Raw genomic sequence first — 22,865 nt, forward strand, 5'->3', positions numbered from 1 at the left:
GCAAATTGAGGGAAATAAAGAGGCAAACAGATCCAGACGAGGCTCAGCACTGCGTCTGCATCATCCCCAGTACGTTCTGGGGGAACAGGCGCTGAAGCCTGCCCGACTCTCAGTTTCTGAGAGGGAACTGGCATCGCACACACATGCCTCGCGTTTACAGCCCTGGCAGAGGCGAGCTGGAAGCCGTGCTGCTAATCAGAGCCCCGGGCAGCTGTCACACAGAAGCAGCAGCTGGTGAAATGGCCTCTGGTGGTGGAGGAGGCGGCAGTACATCGCCTCGGTCCTGCCCTGCTGCTCTGGGGCATGCTGGCGTGCCAGGGGATGGGGCAAACCCAGCAGAAAACAAATGTGGAAAGTCCATCTTCTCCGTCTCTCCTCTGCCCTGAAGCGCGTGCCTCGTGAGAGCCTGAATTTCCGCCCCACTTTGTCTGGAAAATCCCTCTGGATAAACGATTATGACATTCTCACCATTTAAAATTAACTTTCTCGCTTTGCCTTAAAAAAAAGGCTCAGCCTTCTTGTCAGATATTTTGGTCGCTTTGGGCTCCCTAAAAATTGTGAGCTAGCAGAATTTTCCTTAGTGAATGCTGCAGGAGATCTTTGATGGGATGATAAAAATAACTATTTGGTGCCAAAGGCGATAGACTGGGGAACAAAAGCCTCTCTGAAGTCAGAGAAGCTGGGATCTTTGAAAGAGTTCAAAAAAAAAAAAAAAAAAAAAAGAAAAAAAAAAGCTAAGAACAGCAGTGGGTATCCTGGACTATGACTGTGGTTGGGCAGCTGACGAGTGAGTCTAGGTGAAGGATTTGGGAGCAGGCAAACAACAGGTGGTGGGCGGGAAGAGCAGGAGAATCAGATCTGCCTGGGGAATAGGTGGTGGATAGAGTGACGGATGGCTGAGGTAGCGGCAAGCACCAGGGGAAAGAGAAGAATCGGGTGCATCCACGATGAAATTCTTACCTCTCACACCACCCCGACCTTTGTGAGAGACTGAAGCACAGCAAGAAAAGCCAAGGAAAAAAAACTAGCCTTGAAGCATTAGTTCCCTTGGGAAAGGATGAGTGCGAAACATGTGGCAGATATTAGTCATGTCACTTAGAAAGGTGTTCAAATACCACGATGAAGGATGAGTGTGGTATAAGGACTTAGAATAACTTAGTTGGTAAACCAAATTTGGGACACAGAAAGAGACTGATATGGGAAATACTCTAAGATTCACTCCTTGTGTGGATGTTTTTCTATAGCCAATAGATACATTATTCATTTTTTCCCTTCTGATGCAATAAAATTTCAACAATAGCATAAGCGGTATCACACTTCAGGCTACAGCAAGGGGCATGCACAGAAGCAAAGGATGTTTGAGATACATTGTCATCCACTGGAAAATTCCAAAACAAGAATTTAGCCTCGCTTTAAAACTGTTAGGTCTTTTTTTTTTTCCTTGGCAAATTCTATTTTATCAGATATCTGTTTACAAAACTCAGCCAAATATCCTCTCAAATGGTTTTATAAACTTTCAACAGATGTGAATGAACATTTATTTGACAGAGCCAACTAACTACCTCGGCAGCTCCATTCTCTTGACCCCGTTCATGACTTTCACTGCATCCCATTCTCAGTAGAGTTGGTCAGTTTTCAAAAGGTATTTGCTGTCATTTTTTTTTTCCTTTTAGTTACCACCTGTTTGCCTGAAATCCATTGTCCTCATTATAAATTTAGTTTTGCATCTGAATATTATATCAAATGTCACTGTAAGGTTTTTGATGATAGTTTTATGGGGAAATATTGAAAGCCTCTTTGAACACAGCATCAAACAATATAGAACTGAGTTTGCATTGAAGGTTTTGGAAAAGAGATGATTTTGAAGCATCAGATGCTGTTGCAGATCTGTCTCATCAACATGTGGCTTTTTGTGGTTCCTTGGGGAAAAACTGAATGGGAGTTAAGTGATAAGTACAGAATGACCACTGGGCAACCATGTAACCTTCTTCCATTGCTGTTGTTTTAAAAAGTCAACTGCACAAAAGAATAAATACACCCAAAAGCAGGATCATGCCTGAAGTCAATATTTTGAAGTTTCCATAACTGCACACGTTTAGTGTCTCTAACAGAGAGATAACAACCTGCAAGAGTGAGTAGGTCAAGCTATACTGTTGTGTCCTACCCTATGCACTAACAGACCCCATCCATACAGTCTTCATCACCCTCTTTCCATTCACATTCATCTCTTTGAAAAAAAAAATAAAAAAATTCTACTTAAAAAGAATCTTGAAATATTTTTCCATCCATGGTATTTTTCATCTTTTTAGTGCTCAGATAAGAGTTTTGTAACACATCTGGATTGCTGATGAACAAACTGAGGCAAAAGAACTACAAAGATCTGTCACACAACACACAAGCTGTAGAGGAGCCAGATTTATGCTTCAAGTTAACAATGAAGCAGACAAGGAACCAGCCTGGCTGGCTTTCCCTCTAGCCTGTCTTTGAAGAGGATGCATGGAAATGCATATGAAACTCACATGAAGCAATCCCTCTGGACATCACCCATGTTCTTCTGTTCTGCTGAACAGACGAGAGAAGGGTTAAATCCTGAAGCATTCTCACTGCCAGGGTCCCTTCCTCCTCAACGTTCCTCTTTTTTTTTTTTTTTTTCCTTTTAAAGTGCTTCAGCTTGTGTGTTACAATTTGTTATAATAATGGAATCTAGTCAGAAGCTTGTGGCCCCATAAACTTTAGACATAATTTTAACTATGTCAACTTTAAAAAGTCAGTATCTGCCTCATCAAAGGGCAATCATGTCCAATGTGGGTGTCTGTGCCAATTGTGTTTTGAACTGCAGCAATAATCCAACCTAACCATGCGAATAGCTTTTCTACACCCACATTTCTTAATTATCATCATGAGACTGAGGTAGCTGAGACCAGATCTATAATGTTTTCTGGATGTCAAAATGCCCACACACCTTCTGCAATCCTTGTGCTACCCAGCCCCCTTTCATATTGCTTTTAGCTGGTCCATCTAATTATCTATTACCGTAACTGTTTAATGCATTTTTCATAAGCCCCACAAAGGATTGTCAGGAGGAAGGGGCTCTGTTTAAGAAAAAGGAAACAACTTGTCTGCCTAGACCGCCTTCACTGCACAACCCTATAAACATTTCAGGGGATGATAAGCCCCTCCTCACCCCTTTCAGAAAGGAACCATTATTTCTTACAACCAGGTGAGACCTATGCATCTAGAAGTCTCTGTATACACTGCATCCAGAAACAACACAATGTCTTCAGAGGTTTGTGGTCTACTTCCCATTTTGAAATAAATAAATTTGTTATTTTCACATGCGCGACAGTCAATAATGATCTGAAATGGCCAAGTAGTGGAAATGTTATGACTTAATGAACGCGTCGCGTAATCATTCTTGCCAAATGTCAAAATAAATTGGAGGCCAGCGTGTACGGTTTACGCTTGTTAAATTCGGGTTGTGCGTGCTATTTTGGGAAGAAAAACAAAGAGAGACCAGACCACTAAGAGGCGGGCGGAAGAGAAAGTATATATTTGGGCGCTTCTGGCAAGACCTCAGCCGATGACAGCCTCACCGTGCACACCGCCTGTGGGAGGCCCCGGGGAGCCACTTACCTGTGGAGGAGCAAGGGGAGTGCAGAGGCTGAGACCCCCAGCAAAGCCCCCGCCGAGAGGCTGGGCTGGAGGTGGGCTGTGGCTATTAGCCACTCTGAAAGGTGCATTTTGTAAGGAGACCATGAGAGTTTACGGGTATCCCATCACATCCAGCACCGGCACACACACACACATGGAGAAATGCAGGACTTGCCTGCCTCATGCGGAGAGTTTTCTGTTTGTCCGAGCAACAAGTACCTTGGAGGCTCCAGGTCTGGAAAGCGCCCTACAGCCAAGGGCCCAGCCCTTTGAACACTCAAGTGTGTCCCAGCTATCTGCCCTCTGAGGCTGCCTCAGGAAACCACCAATTAGGATTACGCGATAAGCAAAATTACTCCCATACTTATGTGATAGGAAAATAGGTCTCCAAAGCTACACGTTCAAAAGGAGATCAAAGCAATATTGTTCTTTTGTGGTTAGGTTTTGACTTACGTCTCGCCCCGTTGTGTACGTGTTCTAGCAGTAGTACCCAGAGGCCCCAGCCGTGTGTTTCTTACTCCACCACTACTTCCAAGGGAGGGAGTGCCGCCAGGGTGCCGGTATTTCTTACTGCCCTCATGAAAGGCACGGATACACATATGTGGCTTTCGTTTATTTTGTTTCATGACACAGGGAAGGGGGAGAAATCCTTTTCATACACCTACATCTATCACATAGCAACTAAGAATAGAAGCAATATTGAGACAGATGGAAATGTTAACAGTGACAGCTCACAAGCACGAATCACACATTTGTGAAATAATGAAATGGGTGGGCAGTTGTTATATGAACTCTATGTCAGTCGTTATGTTTTCCTGGCTATAATTTTGCAAGAGTATGTCTCAGAGATATTTTCAGGGAATGGGAGAAGTCAGTGCCCCGCGTTGCACTGCACCTTGCCTGTGCGTGGGTGCCGGGATCACCAAAGCTGCTGGGTGGTTTGCACACTGAGCAGCTCGTCACGAGCCTCAGGACGTCCCATCACATCTCCCTGCCAGGGCACTTCAGCATTCCCAACAATGAGGTGGGAGAGAGGCAGAAAAGAAGCGCAAAAATATTTGGAAACCCACATGTAAGGGAAACACGGGCCGCTCAGATTTGTTTAAAACCCTTACTGCCAGGCATAGAAGTATTTCATGTTTATGTATCATCTGCCCATAATCTGTGGTCCCTATTGCTAGTTGGACTCACCAACCATGAATGGCAAGAAGCATGGCGAAGCCAGACCTACTTTCCTCAGATCCTTCTTTCTAGCTCTTTATGCCCCAACAGCCATTGTCCCCATTTTAAGGGCCACTTGGACGAGCCTGTTTTTGTTAGCCCCAGTTTCCAAGCCTCCATCCAAGGTTTTTTTTCCACAAATGAAAGAAATGCTTCATTCTCCATCTAATGTTAGCCCAAAGGGAAGGAAGCTGTGAAAGCGCCTCTCCATACGTCTTTCAGCTTGTGCTACCTGCCTGTTTGCCAAGTCTGAAGGAACCTGCTGATTTTCAGAGAGGTACTGTTCCTTACACAAGATGCTGTTTACAGCACTTGAAATTACTATTTTTTGCTAGACGAATGAACTAGATCTCCTGAAACCTTATGGATGCTCTTTTTGTTTGTGTACCTGATTAAAAAAATTCTAGCAGCTACATCTTAGAGTGCTCAGTGGTGATTTACTACAGTGATTCATGGTAAGACTTACAGCACTGAGCAAAATCTCTCCCTAGGGATTCATCCACCTTTCCAGAATTTCTCGTGGCTGGGCAATCGTATGCCACCGTATTTAGGAAGCAGAGCATGGTTACTAAATGGCAGCCAGCCTGCATTTTCTTTGGTCATTTCTGAGAGCTCGACAATATTGGTGTGCTGAAGAAACAAAATAGAGGACTCGCTGTGCAAAGTCAAATCCAGCCACCTCAGATCGATGAAACGCTACACAATCCTGCAGGCCTGTCAGAGAAGGCCTCTAGAAATAAGCAGTGGGAACTGTCAGATCATTTGAAATTAGAAAATTGTTGAAGTACTCTGAAAATCAAGTGGTTATGCAAATGGAGAGGTACAGAGAATGAAGAACTTTGGGAAAGATCAGGCCTATGTCAAATGCCACGTAGAAAAACATCTCACGCTGGACACAGACACCTGAGAGTCACCAAACCACTGAAAACAACACTTGTGGCATCAGGTAAAATAAACAGAGAACCATTGAAAAGGAGAAAGACAGGCTGCCACGTCAAAGCTTTGCAGGACGGAGAGGTACTCAGAGGAGATCGGACATTTTACAATATCATAACCATAAGAGACAAACGGCGGTGACGAACCATCACCAAATGGGTGACAGCTCCTGGAGAAATACTAGGTACTAAAATCGATAAAGCTACTTGCAGATTAAGGTATGAGTCACTGCGAGCAAATGTGACCAAATACGGCCCCGTGTCATTTGTTAGCGGCTGGCCGTCCCATTCGTCTCCGCAGAGAGCGATCGGAGCTGGGCACAAACAAGGCGGCGGAGGCAGGAGGGGCAATATCAGAACCCAGAGGTTTTCAGAGCTGGTGACAAAGTAATGGGTGTAAAATTAAAGTGGATGAAGACATACAAGATTATCCCCGGAGTGGGAAATTCACATAAACAGAAGCTCCTTGGCAACCTCCTCTGTACCAGAGCCGTGTATTTTGGGGACTGGACGGCCTTGGGTAAGGCTCACGGCCACCAGACCCCAGTACGTGCGTTCAGGCACTAGTGGCACCACCTGGCTCCTTCCCAAGCGAAAACAGGTCAGAGGACGTTTGGGTACGAATGTAGTAACACGGGGACCGCAAAGGAGGTGCGTTTGAGTGCGCTGCAGCCTGCCGACGACAGACACTCCCGAGGCCGGCCTCTTCTCGACGAGTTCCTCCTCGCCTCGGAGCTGCCGAGAAACGCCTCCCATCGCGCCTAGCCCGGGCATCCCGGCAAACGCAAGTTTTCAAAGTGGAAACGGAAAAATACACCGCTCCTGCGCCCGCCCCTGCCCGGCCCAGGGCCCTTTTCCTCCGCGGGCAGCGAGCCCCCCGCCCCGCGCAGCCCCCCGGGGCCGTCCCGCAGCATCTCCATTTTGGCTGGGCTCGGGGGGTGGGGGGGGGGCATCCCCGGCCCACGCAGGACGGTGCCCACGGGGGGGGGTGGGAGGCGGTCGCCGTGACAACGGCGCCGCGGGGGGGCGCGGGGGGAAGCCCCCGGGTGCGCAGCGGGGATGCCGCCCCCTCCCCGCCTGCCGGGGGGTTCCCTCCTCGGCGCCGCTACGTGCGAGCCGGAGCGGGAGCCCGGCGGGAGGCGGGGGCGGCGGGGCCGCGGGATCCTCCCTCCCTCCCTGCCTTCTTTCCTCCCTCCTTCCTTCCATCCATCCCTCCTTCCTTCCATCCAGCGCTGCCTCCTCCCCGGCGGGGCCCGGCGCCGCAGCGGGGCTGTGCCGCAGGGAGCGCCCCCGCCGTGCCCGGGAGGGGGGCGCGGCCCGGCCCGGCCGCCCCTCGGGGCCAGGAGGGGGGCACGGGGCCGGGGTCTCCCCGCCGAGGCAGTGCGGCTCGGCTCGGAGCCCCCCCCCCCCCTTTCCTCCGCGGGAGGAACCCCCCAAAAAAAACACCCCCGGGTTTGGTGGGGGTGGCTGGGGGGGGCGGGGGGGGTGAATCAATGCACGGGCTCCGCGCACAGCCGGAGACCCCCGGAGCTGGTCTACCTGCGAGCACTGCCGCTACCGCCGCTGCTCCGCCAAACTGCTGACTTTCCAGAGCTTATTTTTAGCCCGGAGACTAAATATTATTAGCTACATTTCTACGTAGGAAGGGGGGGGGGGGGGAGACTAGAGAGAGGGAGACGAGCAGAAAGCTTATCCGAGCGATCTCCAGGTGGGGGGGCTGCGTTTGGGTTTCAGGCTTGTCAAACACCTTCCCCCCCACCCCCCCTTTTAATTATAGCAAAGTAGCTGCGGATATTGGATCATCAGCAATACATGCACGGCGCTCCCGTTCCGTCGTAGCTCGCACACACAGAGGGGCCATCAGCGATCCCTCAAGCTGGGGACCGGCTCATCTCCATGTAGGTAAAGATCAGCTGCGTCTCTTTATCTATGCGAGATCAGCTGTGCACAGTGCCAGCTAGAGCTCAGCTGCATCTCTTTAGCTATGCAAAAGCAACTTCCATCCCCGGCTAGGGAAAAATCCGTCGCATCTGCTTATCTAGGTAAAGATCGGTTGCATCTCTGCCCAAAGCATGCACACGCACATCGAGATACGAGATTCCCAGATTAAATCAGGCACAACTTAACTCCAGTCGTAGTGAAATCTCATCAAGCTGCTCCTACCTCCGCTAGCCTCCACACACCGCCCAGCCACAAAGGTACCAAAACTCGGCAAAGAGCAGGAACCCATCCCCACGGCACCGAGACGGGGGCAGCAGGCAGAGGGGTGCCGCCGGGGGATCACCCTCCCGCTTACCTTAGTCACAGCTAACACCACAAGCAGTGGCTAGATCGTGGCGATAAACACTCGCATTTCCCAAACTTGACACCGTCAAACCAACCCCCGGAGCTTGCAAGACTCTTTTTTTTTTTTTCTTTCTTTCTTTTTTTTTTTTTTTTTCTCTTCCTCCTTTTCCTATTCCAGCCCGCACCGCTAGGAATTCAACTTCGCCCAGCTCCAGCGGGGCGAGAGGGCGGCGGGCGGGGAGGGGAGGGGATGGGATGGGATGGGAAGGACGGGAAGGAGGGGTGAGGAGCGGGGGGGTCGCTACCGGCTGCCCGCGGCTCCCCGAGCCCGCCGGGGCGCGGGGCCTCCCCCGCCGCCTCTGTCCAGGGTGCTGCCCCGCCGCCGCCGGCCCCGCGCCGCTGCGCGCCCCCTGCGCGCCCCGGCCGCTCCTCGCCGCCGTGCCCGTCACGTGAAGCGCACGGCGCTGCGCGGCCTCTGCGCGCCCCCTGCGCGCCCCGGCCCCCGCCCGGCACGGCACAGCCCGGCCCGGCCCGGCCCGGCTCGGGGCTACGGCCCGGCCCCCGGCCCGCCCGGGGACAGCCGTCGGCAGCGGGTGGCGGCTCCGCGCCGCTCCCCGGCGGCTCCAAGTTTCTCCGAGGCGGGGATCCCGGCGCAGCCCCGCAGCGGAGCGTTCCGGGGAAAGTTGCGCTGCCCGCACCGCCGTGCTGCCGGCCGCCGCGGGTCCCGTCCTCCGGCACGCCAAGTGCCAGACAGCCCAGCCCGTGGTACCAGATCCTGTCGTTAAGCAACATCGCAAGCCTTTTATTTTTTTTATTTTTTTTTTTTTTCCCCCGTCTTCCCAGTTACAAAAATAGGCTTTTTATTGGTACTCACCATTGTTTCTTTGCTGTCCTGGAGACAGAAGTGTCTTAAAATCCAGTCTCCCCAACAGATGCTGGAAGGTAATGTGTCTTGTTTGAAGTCATCATGTGAGAACTTCTGCTTTGCTCAGTGGATCGCCCACCACTTGGTGTGACTTATGAATCTAATAACCCTTTGCAATATCCGCAAGCTTCAACTCTCCGCCACCTTGGTGCCTACAGAAGACAGAAAGCGGCTGGCAGGGAGTTTTAAGAACCTATAGACGTACGCAAACGCCTTAGCTCAGAGTCACGTTTCCCTCCGAGTTCTTACGTGATCCCAATGAACGAGAGGGGTTACCGGCTGCCGCCGCGGAACGTGACCGCCGCCCCCCGCACGCCGGAGCGGGACGCCAAGTTCCCGGGGAGAGCCCGGCCCGGCCCGGCCCCGCTCCCCGCCCGCACCCGGGGCCGGGCGGCACGGAGCCGGCAGGTGAGTACCCATCGGGCGGCCCCGGGGCTCGCTCGCCCTCGCGGGAAGAGCTCCAGGGACTTGTTGCACGCCGCCAGAGGAGGCGGCTCGCTGCCCCGACCGGCTCCCTCGGAGCCCCCGGCCGGCCCCCGCCGCACCGAGCCCCCTCCTCGCCACCCCCCGACCCCGGGAGGGCTGCGGGTCCCGCTGTCGCCGCGCTCTCGCCCCCCCCCGTTTTGTCCCCGGGTCCCCCCTCTCCACGGCCAGCCGAGGCTGGGGGCGACACCGGCCCGCCCGCCCTCGACTTCGGAGGCGGCCTGCGGCCCCGGCAAAGTTTGTGGGGGCTGCCGGCGGTACCGGGGGGAAGGCGGAGGCAGGAGCCCCTCGCCCGGTGCCGCTCCCTCCCTGGCGGCTGCTCCCCGGGCGCTGCGGGGCGTTCCCCCGGCGGAGCCTGTGCTGTGCCCCCCCAGCCCGAGCCCCGGGTACCTCCGCCCGGGAGCCAAAGCCAGCAGCCTCCTCCATGACAACCACTTATGTTGATCCATGCAATAACCAGCAGATGCTGCCCTAAGACTGGTACAGCTGGTACTTTCCTGCCTCGGCCGTCCTGGGGGCAAGGTGCGAGAAGGCACGTCGAGGGGGCTCCGGCCAACCTGCCCAGAAGAGGACCGCTGACCCCCTTCGTCAGCATCACAAGCTGCCCGCGTGGTGTGCAACAGGCAGAGCTGCTCCCAAAGGCTGCTGCTGATGTAAGGCTGCACCCAGTAGCTTACCCCCTCGCTTGTCACCCAAGACCCATCCTTAAGTATTGATCTTCAGCCAGGGAACTGAACTTTCCACCATTGGAAGCACTGATGGTGTTAGTACCAGTGGTGAACACCACTTTCTAAATACCACTTAAAACACCCCACAAGTGTTTCAACAAAGAGGGACTGCATCAGACCACAGACCATGCCTTCTCCCAGCCTTCTAAGCCAACAGCTGCCACCTCTCCCTCTTGGGAGGAGAACAACTACGGTGAGGTCTGCTTTGGACAGAAAGTCACACAAGTACACATCTGAGCCCTAAAAGTTTCTGACTGCAAGGAATTCTCAGCAGTTTGGGTAGAGACAGCTCAATAAAGAAGTAGTACAATTAAAAGAAACAAACAATTCTGCATGCGTACTTCAAAACTCAAGAAATGTAGTCTTTGATCCAGAAAGTCGGTCTAGCTGTATCATTTGTAACAAAGTAGTCTATCTGTTCCTCCCCTACTTCTCACCTCATTAACTTCCAGATATTTTCACTTTCTGACAAAGTTCTCAGTCATTAAGGATGTCCAGAAGGAAACTTTGCTGGATCACAGTAGTATAATGATTTATTAATATTCAACTTACTAAAAACTTCCATAGAAGGTTTTCTAAGAAGGACCCACAGCAAGAACAGGACACACAGTCAGTTCAGGCTGGTATAGTAGCCTAGTCCAGAGCAAATGGATGAGCTTTACCAAGGCTACTAAGGTAGGGCTATGCTGACAGAACAACAAGCAAAAATACCCATTTAGAGAGCTATCTCAAAATGCTTCTGGGGAACTATTCTGCTTAAGATTATCCAACCCCACCCCACCCACTTCACTGGAATAGGCAACAGCTGATAACCCATCCCACGGTCATCAGGCCCAATTAAGCATGTGTTTGCTGAAGGGAGATTTTGCTCTACATTGCCTCAATCATGGCAGTCTGAAGTAATTCATGAAAAAAACAAGCACAGTAATCAAGACAGTAGAGATATGGAGTATGGACCAAAATGTCATGGGTGGGGTGATGTGGGATGCCAAAAAGCAAAGCTTCTTGGCAGAAGAGGAGGAGGAGGTAGACAGAGCAGTCACAGTCCCCACACAGACCCTCACTAGTGACAGAACAGCCCACGTTGCTCTGAGGGACCAGAGCCAAAGACAGGACATGAGTGAATGCATAACAGTGGTGGAGAAGGATCCCTGGCAGGCAGCTCAGAGAGACTCCTGCAAGAAAGGAATGAGGAAAGGGGCTGAGACAGAATTAAATCCAGCTGCCTATCGAGTTTCCAGCCATTTCCTCTCCCTATGTCCCGTTCCTGACTGGTTGTTACCTCCAAGAGAATAGATCCTGAGGCCACGGGACACCCAGCCACAAAAACATACTTGATGGGAGTACATGTGGAGGATTATTTTTTTTTTCCTTCATATTATCACAGGGATAAACAATTAATCTAAGTTACTCGTTTGGCAAGTCATAACTCTTGAGTAAAAGTCAGCACTAGTGCGAAGAGTTTAGTCCATCATTTAAGACTAATAATCAGGTGATCTGCTTACAGGGTGTTGAAACAGGATAGCTGTTAGCCCTTGCCAGAATTGTACGACACAGCATTTGCTCTATTCAGGTAGTTCATACATATAAGGCAATGTACATCTCTTGTTCCAAGTGTGTTTATCTTGGATTTACATTGTTACCAGATGAAGTATACAGCTGTTGGACCTGACTTCAGTGGGACTACTCATATGTAAATAGTGACAAAAGTGTTTAGCAGATGAGGCCTAATTAAGCAGGAATCAGTCATACATTTTCCCCTCTCTCAGACAAAAGAATGTGAAGAATACTGCAGGAGCATTGCTAGAAAGTCATGGTGCCTTGAACCAACCTGCCAAACACACCGAAATCCTAAGTGAGCTGCAAATGTGCCTTCCCTGGCTGTGAGCATCAGGCAAAAGCAGCAAGCTATTTGTTGGCTTTGTCACATACTTGAAAGACTACCACACCATGCAGATGACTACCCTGCTAGGCACGCGCTGGAAGACACCTTGCATCCATTCTGCACATGCTGCTCCCTGCTCGCTTATACATCACCCAAAAACCACCTGGAACACTGGGGCTGGCGATCTGGGCAGAACCAGGCGATAACAGCATCTGTCAGCTTTATGGAGACGCTTCTGAAAGGAGAGCTACGTTGCATCATCACTGGTGTGAAGCGTGGCTGCCAGCTCCTCTACATGCCAGCAAACTGAAGGCACGTTTGAAAGAAAGGTCCCCCGGGGTCATGGCGTGCACATTTGGCTGGTAACCTCCTGCTGCTTCAACAGGCAGGTTTGGCACCCACCCTGCTGCTGCCCCGAGGGTAAATGCCATCCTGCCAGAACGCTTTTAGGGTAGCCTCCCATAAAGTGTTGATCTGTGCCTGATCTCCTCCTTCTGCAGATTATCCTGGTCTGATATCTCCAGCTTTTCCACGATCTTCGTGCTGCAAGCATTAGCAGCCGCTACCTCCTCCCTCCCTGGAATAGTTTCCCTTTCTTCCTGAGCCTACTCGTCTTCAAACCGCTCCCAATTGCGTATTTTCCGTGCTGGTAACATGCAGATGAACATCGTAGTCATGATCCCACTCAGATACTAAACAAGCCTCCCACCAATGCTTAGTCCTCCTTTAAAGCACCAGAACATTTCAGCTTGCTTTCCGTCTCCTCAAAATACCAGGAAATACTATGGAGTAGGCAGGCTGCGGTGGGTGCGTTTGCTGTGTTTTCACCTCAAGGAGCACGCTGCACCAGCGGGCTCCTCCAAACATGCCTTGGTGGGGGCGATGGCCTCTCCTGCTCATCACCCCGTGCCAGCGCCTTAGGGAGGCATTTCACACCTTCATTTCTTTGAAAAAAATCACAAATTTTGCCGAGCTCACCTTCACGCTCAGTAAAACCAGGAGAGAGGGGAAGAGCTCCCGCTGGCTAGAGCTCAGCACCGCCAGGGAAGCCGGGACTGATGTGAGATGGGGGTAACATCAGGTTCCTGTCCCCACGGGTGGTTGGGGCCAAGACCTGGAGGCAGGCACCTCGGGCACTGCACCCACGCTGCGGGGACAGCAGCGAAGGCTGCAGCAGGAGGAGGCACGGCTGAGGGGACAGCGGGGACACCAGCCTTGTGCCAGCCACCGGTCTGCTCGTGCTGGGGAAATCCTTCAGTTTACACTTTCATCTGGCTCTGGGCCCCCACCCCCCACTGCTCCTGTTGCACGACAGGACCGCAGACAGGTCTGAGGAACCTGCCTGAGAGCTTTACGTGAGATACTTATTCATCATCAGCCACTGCAGAAAGTTTTGCTCAAACCCCTTCTGTTATCAATGGAAGAGGCGTGATTTGGGAGAACTTCTCAGATTAAATGTCCTTGCTTTGTTTTCTTCAGACTACCTCTGATGCAAATGTAGTTCGGACTATATCTCATCTGCTTGTGTGGCACTCACTTAGGTGAGCTGCAAAAGACAGGAGATGAGATAAATGTAATGGAAACTATTGGCCCATGTAAGTTCTCCTGGATGACCTGAGCAAAATGAGCCACCGGGTATCTCTTACTAGAATAAAACCAGAGATAGGGAGAGAAATCAGAACCTGGAGAAAAAAGAAACATGACAGCCGTAATCTGTTACTATTGCAACCTGATTACTGGGTGCTTTGACATGGTGGGGGACCCTTTCCTGCAGCAATAAAGAATACGTCTTGCTTCTTGTAACCACAGGGGAAGCATCTGTGGACAAGTTAGCATTTAAACCGACTCCTTCTTCAGTTTCCTTTAAAAAGAGCAAACATATACGATAAATGTGGGGAAAATAATTTTTTAAAAAAAGCTACACCAGCACCTTGTCACATTCTGAAATGCTGTTCAGTGCAGCCCTGAGTCAGGAGAGAATTCCAGCACTTCCAGTACAGAAATGCCCTTACCGAACCAAGGGGGATTAGTCTTAATTGTACTCATGAGTAAAAAGTAAACACATACTTTAGTTCCTTTCTAAGTTAATGTTTAAAAGGAAACTATCTCCAAACCATATTAATCTACTTCTTTACAGCCAAATACCCCATCGACTTCAATGGGAGTTCTCAGCCACAGCTGTGTATTTGAACCGCCTTGAGCATGATGGAAACGTGTTATTGTTAAGAGCAAAATATCTGCTGAAGAAATTATACATGGAGTTAGCAGACAGCACCAGGAATTAGGTGCGTATCGTGCAAGAATGATTGAGGAATGCTGGAGAGTTCTGAGTAAGGGCGACCCTTGACTTTGTCTCTGCATTTATATGATGAACTCTTTCAAATATAGCTCTGTTCCCTTTAACTCCTCTGCATAGAAAGGGGAGAAGTGAGATGATGACAGGACGAGGGGAACAAGGAAACAGTAATGTAGGAGAAAAGCACTCTAAAGGACAGTAGAAATACAGAGAAGCTGTTATGAGGCTACCACTGAACTAAGGGTAATTAGTAAGATAATAACCTCCATCCAGGCTCTTGCACTGAGTTAACTGAAAAACCATCCCCACACTGACTCTGTCTGCAACTGACCTGTATATCTTTATCCTGCCATTTTCTGACTAAAATGACAAACAAATTCTCCCATGAGATGGTATTCACAACAGTCAGGAAATAGTGTTAATGCTGACCTAAATAAATAAAGCTTCTCCTACATAAGAATTCCTGCAAGGATCCTTTAACACAAGGTACATTTACTGTAAAATGCACACAAAACCCCATGGGGCAAATCACCTGCTAGACACCATGGTCTCTCTGTCTGCCTTTGGCAGGCAGGGCTGGGAACTAGCAATACGCTGCTGAAGAAGCAGGGGTACTTGGGTGAGACTCCCGAGACCAAATCAGAAGCTCACAGATCCTGCTGGCAGACCTTACAGTCAGAGCATGGGTGAATTTTCACAGGAAAAAAAAAAAAAATTATATTATTTTGCAGAGCTGTGTGCCTGGGTTTGATCTAAAGGGTGTTGGCACACACACAGCTTCGAGGACATGCACATGCGTTGTCTTTCGAGGATTTGCACGATGCTTTCTGCCTCGCGTGGCGCTGTTCACGCCTGCCTAACTTCTTCCTAGGATCGTTCATTACTGTAGAGGACAGCAAGTACATGCTAAACACAGTACATATCTTATATGCACTATTTATTGAGGTGAATTTTGTCTGTTGTTCTTTATCAACGTGAAGCAGTAGAGCTGAGGTCTGAACTCTCTTTCCAAAAGCAAGCTGCCCAAAGGCAGAGGCAAGCCTAAGGGAAGATTTTGTGCAGGCTTACTTAAAATTTTATTGTAAAGGCATCAAAGCCGGCGGTGTTACAGGTTGCTGGTAAAAATGCTATTGCTACTCCTACCTTCTATTTGCATCGCACATTTGAAGTTGGTTTTGTTCCCTTTGCAGCCCACGTCCTGCTGCAGCACCCTGCCTTTTGCTCTACCTGCTCACCTGTCAGGAAGGTGGGCTGCCAGCAAAGCCTGCGCTGGGTGGCAGTTAGCACCTCGTCTGTTCCAGCAGGTATGACACAACTGGCTTTTGCTTTTCTGACACTAAGAGCTAGACTGGCAAAAAAAAAAAAAAGTGCCATTATTCCACTGAGCGTCCCCTGTGAGGGTGCCTGCTTGCCTTAAAGATGCTCTTCTGCATGGGCTGTGAGTCAATGCCTTCCACACCACACAGCAAGCCTTTGGGTGTGCGGGTGTCACTGTGAATCAATCCACTTCAGCCACGTAAGTCCTTTCTGCCTTTCATCACCTCTACTGGAGTTGAATTAAATACAATCTACACCTTTTCCCTCCCACTTTCATTTATGATGCACTCTCCTATTCTAATTGCTCCTCATAGGAGCAGCAGTAACTTTTGTTTGTGACCCAGGGAACTCTACTGAATAGGTATATCCAGAAGTGTTTCTAACACTGAACAGCACACAAACTGCATGATTACTTTTAGTGTCTCTCATTGAACAGAAAGTATTTTAATAACCTGAAAGACTCTTCAGTGAACAGTGCTGGATCTGCGCAATTTATAGCATATTTAAATATTTTTACATTGGTACCTAAGATTGAATTCCAATATTTTTCTTTTGTATCTCTGAGCATTTTAATACACTTCTGGGAACACTTACCTTTTATGATGAAAACAATATTTTCTAACATAAAGTGGTGATTTCAGCTTAAGTGCAACCATATGTATCTTAGGGCAAGGGCTTTTGGTTCTAAATAACTGCTTAATGTTAGGGATCTTTCATAATGGAAATGTCACAAACTACCATATACTAGCTTTCTTGAAGAAACAAAGATAAAATGCAGAACAACACAGCTCCTATAGTTAAGAATAAATACTTTGAAGCACAACTGTAAATTGTGATTTTTCAGTGAAAATTGCATAACTACAGAGATATGGGAAAAAGGGAAAACCACAAATCTGCTGGATGTAATGAGGGTGTTTCTCTTGGTATGGGCTAGATCACATCCTACTGTAGTTTACCGATCTGATTACTGGTGGGCAATCACACTGCTAAGCCTATTTCCACAAAACTATGCAAATAACTTATCCCTGTGTCTGTACAGCATACACTCCTCATCAGTTTAGAATATCACATCCAATTATTGGATTTCATGCAAAGATCTCAGGTCTTTCATAAATGCAAACTGATCATTACAGTTTTGAAGGACATTTTTGTGTCCATTTTACAAAAAGAAAAACTGAGGCAGAGAACATTTAAACTGCCAGTAAATGGCTCCGATATTGCAGCTCACTCCCTGAGCAGTTTGCCCACAATAATAATGCCGGTCAAGGTTTGGCAGTCCCGACACTTTTTTCTAAGAAGTATATAATGACTCTTCCTCTGTACCCACTGGGTATATCACTTGACACTGGGAAGAGATCCATGGAAAAGTATTTGTATCATAACATCAAGGATATGTAGTCGTTCCTACTGCCTATCTGCAAAACACTGGCAAGGAGCAATTATTAATCTAGGGCTATAACAGTGCTCGTTGTTCAACTCGTACGTAAATCAGAAGGAGAAGCAGAGCTTTGGCAGAGAGCAGTGACCAGATATTCCAGCTTGCTTTAAGTCCTCTTGGACTTGCACCACCCACCCTAGGGGTTTACCCACAGGTTACAGCGCACTTCTTGTGCTCATGGCTGGGGTGCTCATGCTCCTTGCCCCGTGCCTGCTCTCTGCCCACAGCCCATGCCCTTCGAGGCATCGTCTGCAGTGCCCAAGCCCAGCCGTGCTGTGGACGCATCCTTCATCCCCCACGGTGCCTCACCTGCACGCCCTGCCAGCCTTCCCTCGGCCATCAGGCTTTTAATCCGTCAGCACTTGGGACAAAGAGCGGGCCTGGAGAGCTGATGATATATGTCGATGTTTTCCCATCTCTTATTGGTGACTCATTTTTTCGTGGAGCCTGTTTTCCAGTGTGAGAAGGTAACCCAGATAGTACCAGGGAAGGGAGGTGTGAAGATTCAGATAAGTACAATAAAGATCACTTCAAATTATTTCTCAGGAAAACTCCAGATGACTATCATTATTAGTAATTTCAGTCTCTGAGGTCTGCTCAGTTGCGTGAGACTGAACTGAAACTTGGCCTAAGGTTTCCCTGCCTTTCAGTGGGTCTGATTGCTGTCTGAAAGATACAGTTGCCGTGAAGATGCTGTCTCTCATAATCTCACATTTATCTTATTCTCAAGTTTCTCACAAATCTTTCGACATGCCATGTTTAAGAGTAATCCCTAGTAAATCTAAAGTACGTGGCTGAACTCTGGAGGAAAAATCTGGGAGCAAAATCTAGAATGAAAACTGTAGGCTGAAAAACAAATGATTAATCGCGAGTAAGTAGGTAAGAAGAAAGTCATAGAATACCAGTACTTTTCAATTATTTAAACTTAATCAGCAGCATATAAATCACCTGATCCTAATGTGACACCTTCCTTCACCACCCAGCCTCTTTCAAAAATATATTTTGGGTATTGGCCTAACGTATCTTCTCAAAGAGTAGAGAAACACAACAACAAGGGTAAGACGAAATGATTCAAACAACCGCTGCATGGTTAATTAACAACATAAAGCCACCGAAAAAGCCTTGAATGTGATTTGAGAAGTGCAGGCTGAGTTCTGAGCTGCTCTGGATTGACACAGCTGTGTGGCTTCATGGGGCTGAGCCAAGTGGCACCGGGCTGGGATCTGTCTGCCCTGCCTTGCTCTTCTCACAGGCACAGCGGAGAAGCAAAGGCAACTAAAACTGTTCAAGCCACTCCAGCCATTACTTGTCTGCACTGATAACTAAATGATGCTAATTGAATAATACTAGTTGCACCTCATCCTTCATTATGGCAAAGGGTTTCTACCATTGAGAGCCACTAGTAGAGCTTATTTCCTGCCACATACGTTTACCAGTACAAACAGCCCCAAAGTGCCGACAGATAACCAGCTCTGAAGTCCAGCAGCACCGAGGTCCATTCCTACGTACAGCCACATGCAGCAGATAAATGCAGGGGGGGGAGGCTCTGTGGCTGGCCCTCCGTGCACCCTGCGGGGGGCACGGCTTGCTGTTCCTCAGCAGCTGCCTGCGTGCCCCCAGGAGCAAGTGGCACATGTGGCCCTCGTCCTGTGGGGGCTGGCTGGCCCCAGCAGCATGGGGTCAGGCCAGGGGACAGCGGCAAGTGCTGTGACACTCGCTGCAGCACCTCCTGGGGAGAGGCAGGGGCCACCAGCACACTGGAGGTTGGGCACCTCGGGTACATCTGGACCGCAGGTGAGAGCAGGCGTCTCCAGGTGCTGCCTGTGGCACAGAACGGAATTCTTGGGAAGAGATTGAAATCAGAGCCTCTCGCTTGGATCCCAGCCCTCCCAACCCATATCTCCTCCCACAGCGGTTGAGGCTGGTATTGAGACGAGACTTTCCAGGCTTACCTCACGGAGAGGCGGCCGTGCTCCAGCGAGCGCTGCCACACGCTCACAGGAGGGCAGCAGGCAGGGCACGGCTCCTGTCACCACCCCGCGTCCCCACCAGTGCCAGGGATGCTGGGCCGTGCTGTTGCAGGGGTAGAGGAAAGGACGGGTTAGCACCTGAGGGGATGGCAGGGCAGCTCTGGCTTGGAGGTCTGTGGCAACACAAACCAGGAGGATTACGTCCCAGTGTGAAAAGCCAGACATCATGCTGGCCTGCTGCTTCCAACCCCCCAGTACACACAAAATGTACTGGAATAACACATTTATATGCACCCATAAGCATTTATATGCATGCTAAAACTGGTTACAAAACACATGAGAAGTATGATGATATTGGGAATAAAAACTACAGATTACAGAATGGCTGAGGGCAACAGCGCGTGTTCTTGCTCAGCTCCCCATTTCCTATAAGTTAAAGAGGGATACCTGAAACCCACGTACTGGAGAAGTGCTAGCAGGGGTGATACAGTGAGAACGTGGCTGGGAAGATCATTTGGTATGAGATAGGCTGGAAAAAGTCAGGAGAACTTCACATCCCTGACACGCTCTCTTATGGATCTGATCCCTTCACATGTGTGGCTCTCACTGGGTTACAGGAGTAAGCAAGACCATGAGAGAAGGGCCTGAGACAAACACCTTGACAGTATTTTAGTTCACTCCTAGCAGAAGCAAAGCAACATCCAAAAAAAAAAAATAAAAAATGAAGTTGATAGCAACAATTTTAAGACATGATCATTATTTCCCACAAGTCATTTATGGCTAGATTTGTAAAGGTCTTCTCACGTTGCCATTGCAGTGTGCATTGTCCATGACAGTGGTTAAGTACAAAGCAGTTACAGTGCTTCTTTCTGTAAACCTAGAGCAGTGCAGGATGTAAGAGCCACCACACCTGTGTGAACCTGACAGCCCCTCACCTTCCCCTCCTACACACACACAGCCCGTGGGAGGACGCGGGTGCCAGTGAGAGGCAGGGACAAGCAACACAAGCCTGGACAGCTCATGAAAACTCTACTCCAAAACCAACCCATGCCCAACAAGTTCCCCAACAAGCCACCTCTGAGAAGACACAAGGAAATCCACGAGCTCCTTACCTCACAGAGGTGCTGGGTGGCTGCAACCATGAACAGGGCGCCTGGGTCCGATCTGCAGGGCAGAGGCACGGGAGCAAGCGCTCGCGCAGGTGAGCTGACTGACTGATTTGCACGGGTATAACGCAGCGGTTGTGCAACACCACTGGTGATTTACGTGTGCTATCTGCAGCCAGGGCTGATGCCCGGGTTGCCTGTGGCGTGCTTGCACGCACATGCATGCACGCCCTGGAGGGAGTGTGAAGTGGGGCCCTTGGATCTCAGTCAAGGCAGTGATTCAGCGGCAGAGCAGCACGCGGCATCGGGAGCCACTCGCCAGCTGCTTGTTGGGTGGGCTGGGGCCAGGTGACTTTTCTGAGCAGAGACAGACACAGGGGACTCGGGAGCCAGAGGAGAACAAAAGTGCGAGACCAACTTCAGTGTCCAATCCCTTGACGCACGACTTGACGACAGTTTGTAAAGCTATGTGGGAGAACAAAGTGGAAAGCATCTATTTTTCTGTCGTGGAGGGATGCTGAGCTCAAAACAAGACTTATTCCAAGAAACACAGAGTTCTGGCTCCTTTTTAGTCTTAATCCACCTCCTGCTACACACTCCTCTGCTCAAAACAGCACATACCTTCATAACATCACTTGCATGCGGGGCAGCCTTGTTTTGGTACAGGACCAGGTTCAGGGAGGAAATTGGTTTCTGATGCTCTGAATGGCTGTGTAAATGAATGATGAATGAAGACACAGGCGAGCAGAGAGGTACAGGGAAGAAATTGATAAATAGAAGGGAGCACTGCGGAAAAAAACCAACGGGCTCTAAATTGCTTACACAAAATCCAGTAGTAATTTGCATGCTTAGTATTAGGTATTAATGGCATCTCTCCTCCTGCTGCACCGAAACGTGTTTTATATGCACAAATAAAGGAAACTGCCAACCACCCGAGTGTTTGTGTTAGTTTTGGAGAACCCCCACGTTTAATTTCCAAGCTTAAAAGGAAATAAGAAACCTGGAGCTGAGGAGATCATTGCTGTTTCCTTCCAGAGCAATTCCGCATGTTTGACATCTTATCTATTGTTTGTGTCAGGCAAACGGTGCCTGGACAACACACAGAGTGGGCTGCAGCAGTAGCGCGGCTCGCAAACGCCTATGAGCCTTGGTGATTCATCGCTCAGAGGAGCTCTCGCTTTAATCACGGAGGACTGGCAGATGAGGAAGGCCACGAGGATTTATGACTTCAGGGCAGAGTGACAGCTGTCCCAGGTATCCCAGCCCAAAGCTACAAATCAATGCCTTTATTAGAGGGTGACAGCGTTAGCGGTGAAGGGTCGATCAACCCACGGCCCACCAAACAACACTGCCACGTGAGGAAGCAAACCTGCCTCACGCACAGGAAAATCAATCCGACATGAAAGCTGCCCAATGACCGAGGGCTGCATCCATAAGCTCAACTCTAGCTGAGGTAATCTCTCCTCCTGAGCGTTGGGATGCCCATTTTATCACAGGTATTTAGAAGCACAGCTCCTGTGGTCTGCACGCTTTAGCCAGGGAGCGTCCCCTGCCCGGCCAGCATCCCAGGGTGCCTGCTGCATCTCACCACTTCCCGGACCTCGCCATGTTCCCCTTCCTCCCATTTTGCTGTTTGAGAACAGCTCAGCACCCACAGCATCTTGTATGTGACAGACTGGCAGCTGCATCCCATCTGAAAGCAGCCGTCCCTGCAAGTCAGGCCAAAATGGACTTTTCTTGAGGGCTTGTAGCCAGAGAACATAACTGGAAATTAAAAGACCTGAGCGCTGTAATCCCTTATGTGCACAGGTGAGGAGTTTCCTTATCTGTGTGCCTCAGTTTCTAAACATTTGAAGTGGAAAAGCTGCCTCTCCAGGTTGTTTATTCACAAAAATTGATTTGAGGCCTTCAGCTGGGCACAAAGTGCTAGTGTTGGCAGCAGCTGCGGCCTGGCTATGCCTAGAAATAATGGGAAAAAACTCAGGAGGGACACCCCAGCCAGCCTTCCCAGCCCACAAGCATGCATTAACTGTGGTGTGTCAGCCCAGGCCTGCTACGAGGACCTGGCCACAGGGTGGCTGAGGTGGCCATTGCAGGGTCCTGTCAGCACAGTTTAAGGCCAGGTGATTTGTCCATTTGATTTCAGCTTTCAGTCGCTGTAAAAACAGCACAGGTAATCAAATGGAGAAAAACAAAGAGCTTGAAACCACGCTTTCTGACTGCATGCCCTGCAGTTCTTTGCAAAGTCAAGCGCAAGGTTGCGTTTACAAGCCGATGCCTGTTTTGTCATCGCAAAACACGCTGACAGCACATCTAATTTAGAGATCTTGTCCACAGAGCTGAACGTCAGTACGGGACAAGTGCCACCTCATGCTGCAAAGGCACAGCCAAGACACTTCTGCCTGTGCAGGAGAAGACGTGAAGCCAGGCGGCAGCAGCCCACCCAGCCTCCACCACCACCTCTGCTGAGGAGCACCCTCGCCAGGAAGCCTGCTGCAGCATGTAGCTGCCCTCACGGTAAAAGCACTTTGCCTCATGTCCTGCCCGCCCCTCCCTCGACACAATTTCATGCCCTTTCCTTATGACAGGACTGGTGGTAACGGGCAGGAGGTGAACCAAAGCCT

At 49.8% G+C, this 22,865-nt stretch overlaps 1 protein-coding gene across 3 annotated transcripts in view; it reads right to left on the minus strand.

Annotated features, from left to right (window-relative positions):
- Positions 1-22,865, minus strand: part of BDNF (brain derived neurotrophic factor) — a 48,896-nt gene that overhangs the window by 25,439 nt on the left and 592 nt on the right. The window contains exon 1 of one of the 3 annotated variants that reach the window (XM_032189037.1): positions 8,968-9,187. The exons of 1 other annotated variant lie outside the window; for it this stretch is intronic. In XM_032189037.1, the coding sequence (XP_032044928.1) occupies positions 8,968-8,970 (3 nt within the window). In that variant the 5' untranslated portion in view covers positions 8,971-9,187. Of the gene's footprint in view, positions 1-8,103; positions 8,227-8,967; positions 9,188-22,865 lie in introns of those variants that run through there. One more of the 3 variants, XM_032189038.1, reaches the window with a different exon arrangement.

The sequence above is a fragment of the Aythya fuligula genome, chromosome 5, assembly GCF_009819795.1.
Source record: "Aythya fuligula isolate bAytFul2 chromosome 5, bAytFul2.pri, whole genome shotgun sequence".
In the NCBI taxonomy this organism is placed as follows: domain Eukaryota; kingdom Metazoa; phylum Chordata; class Aves; order Anseriformes; family Anatidae; genus Aythya; species Aythya fuligula.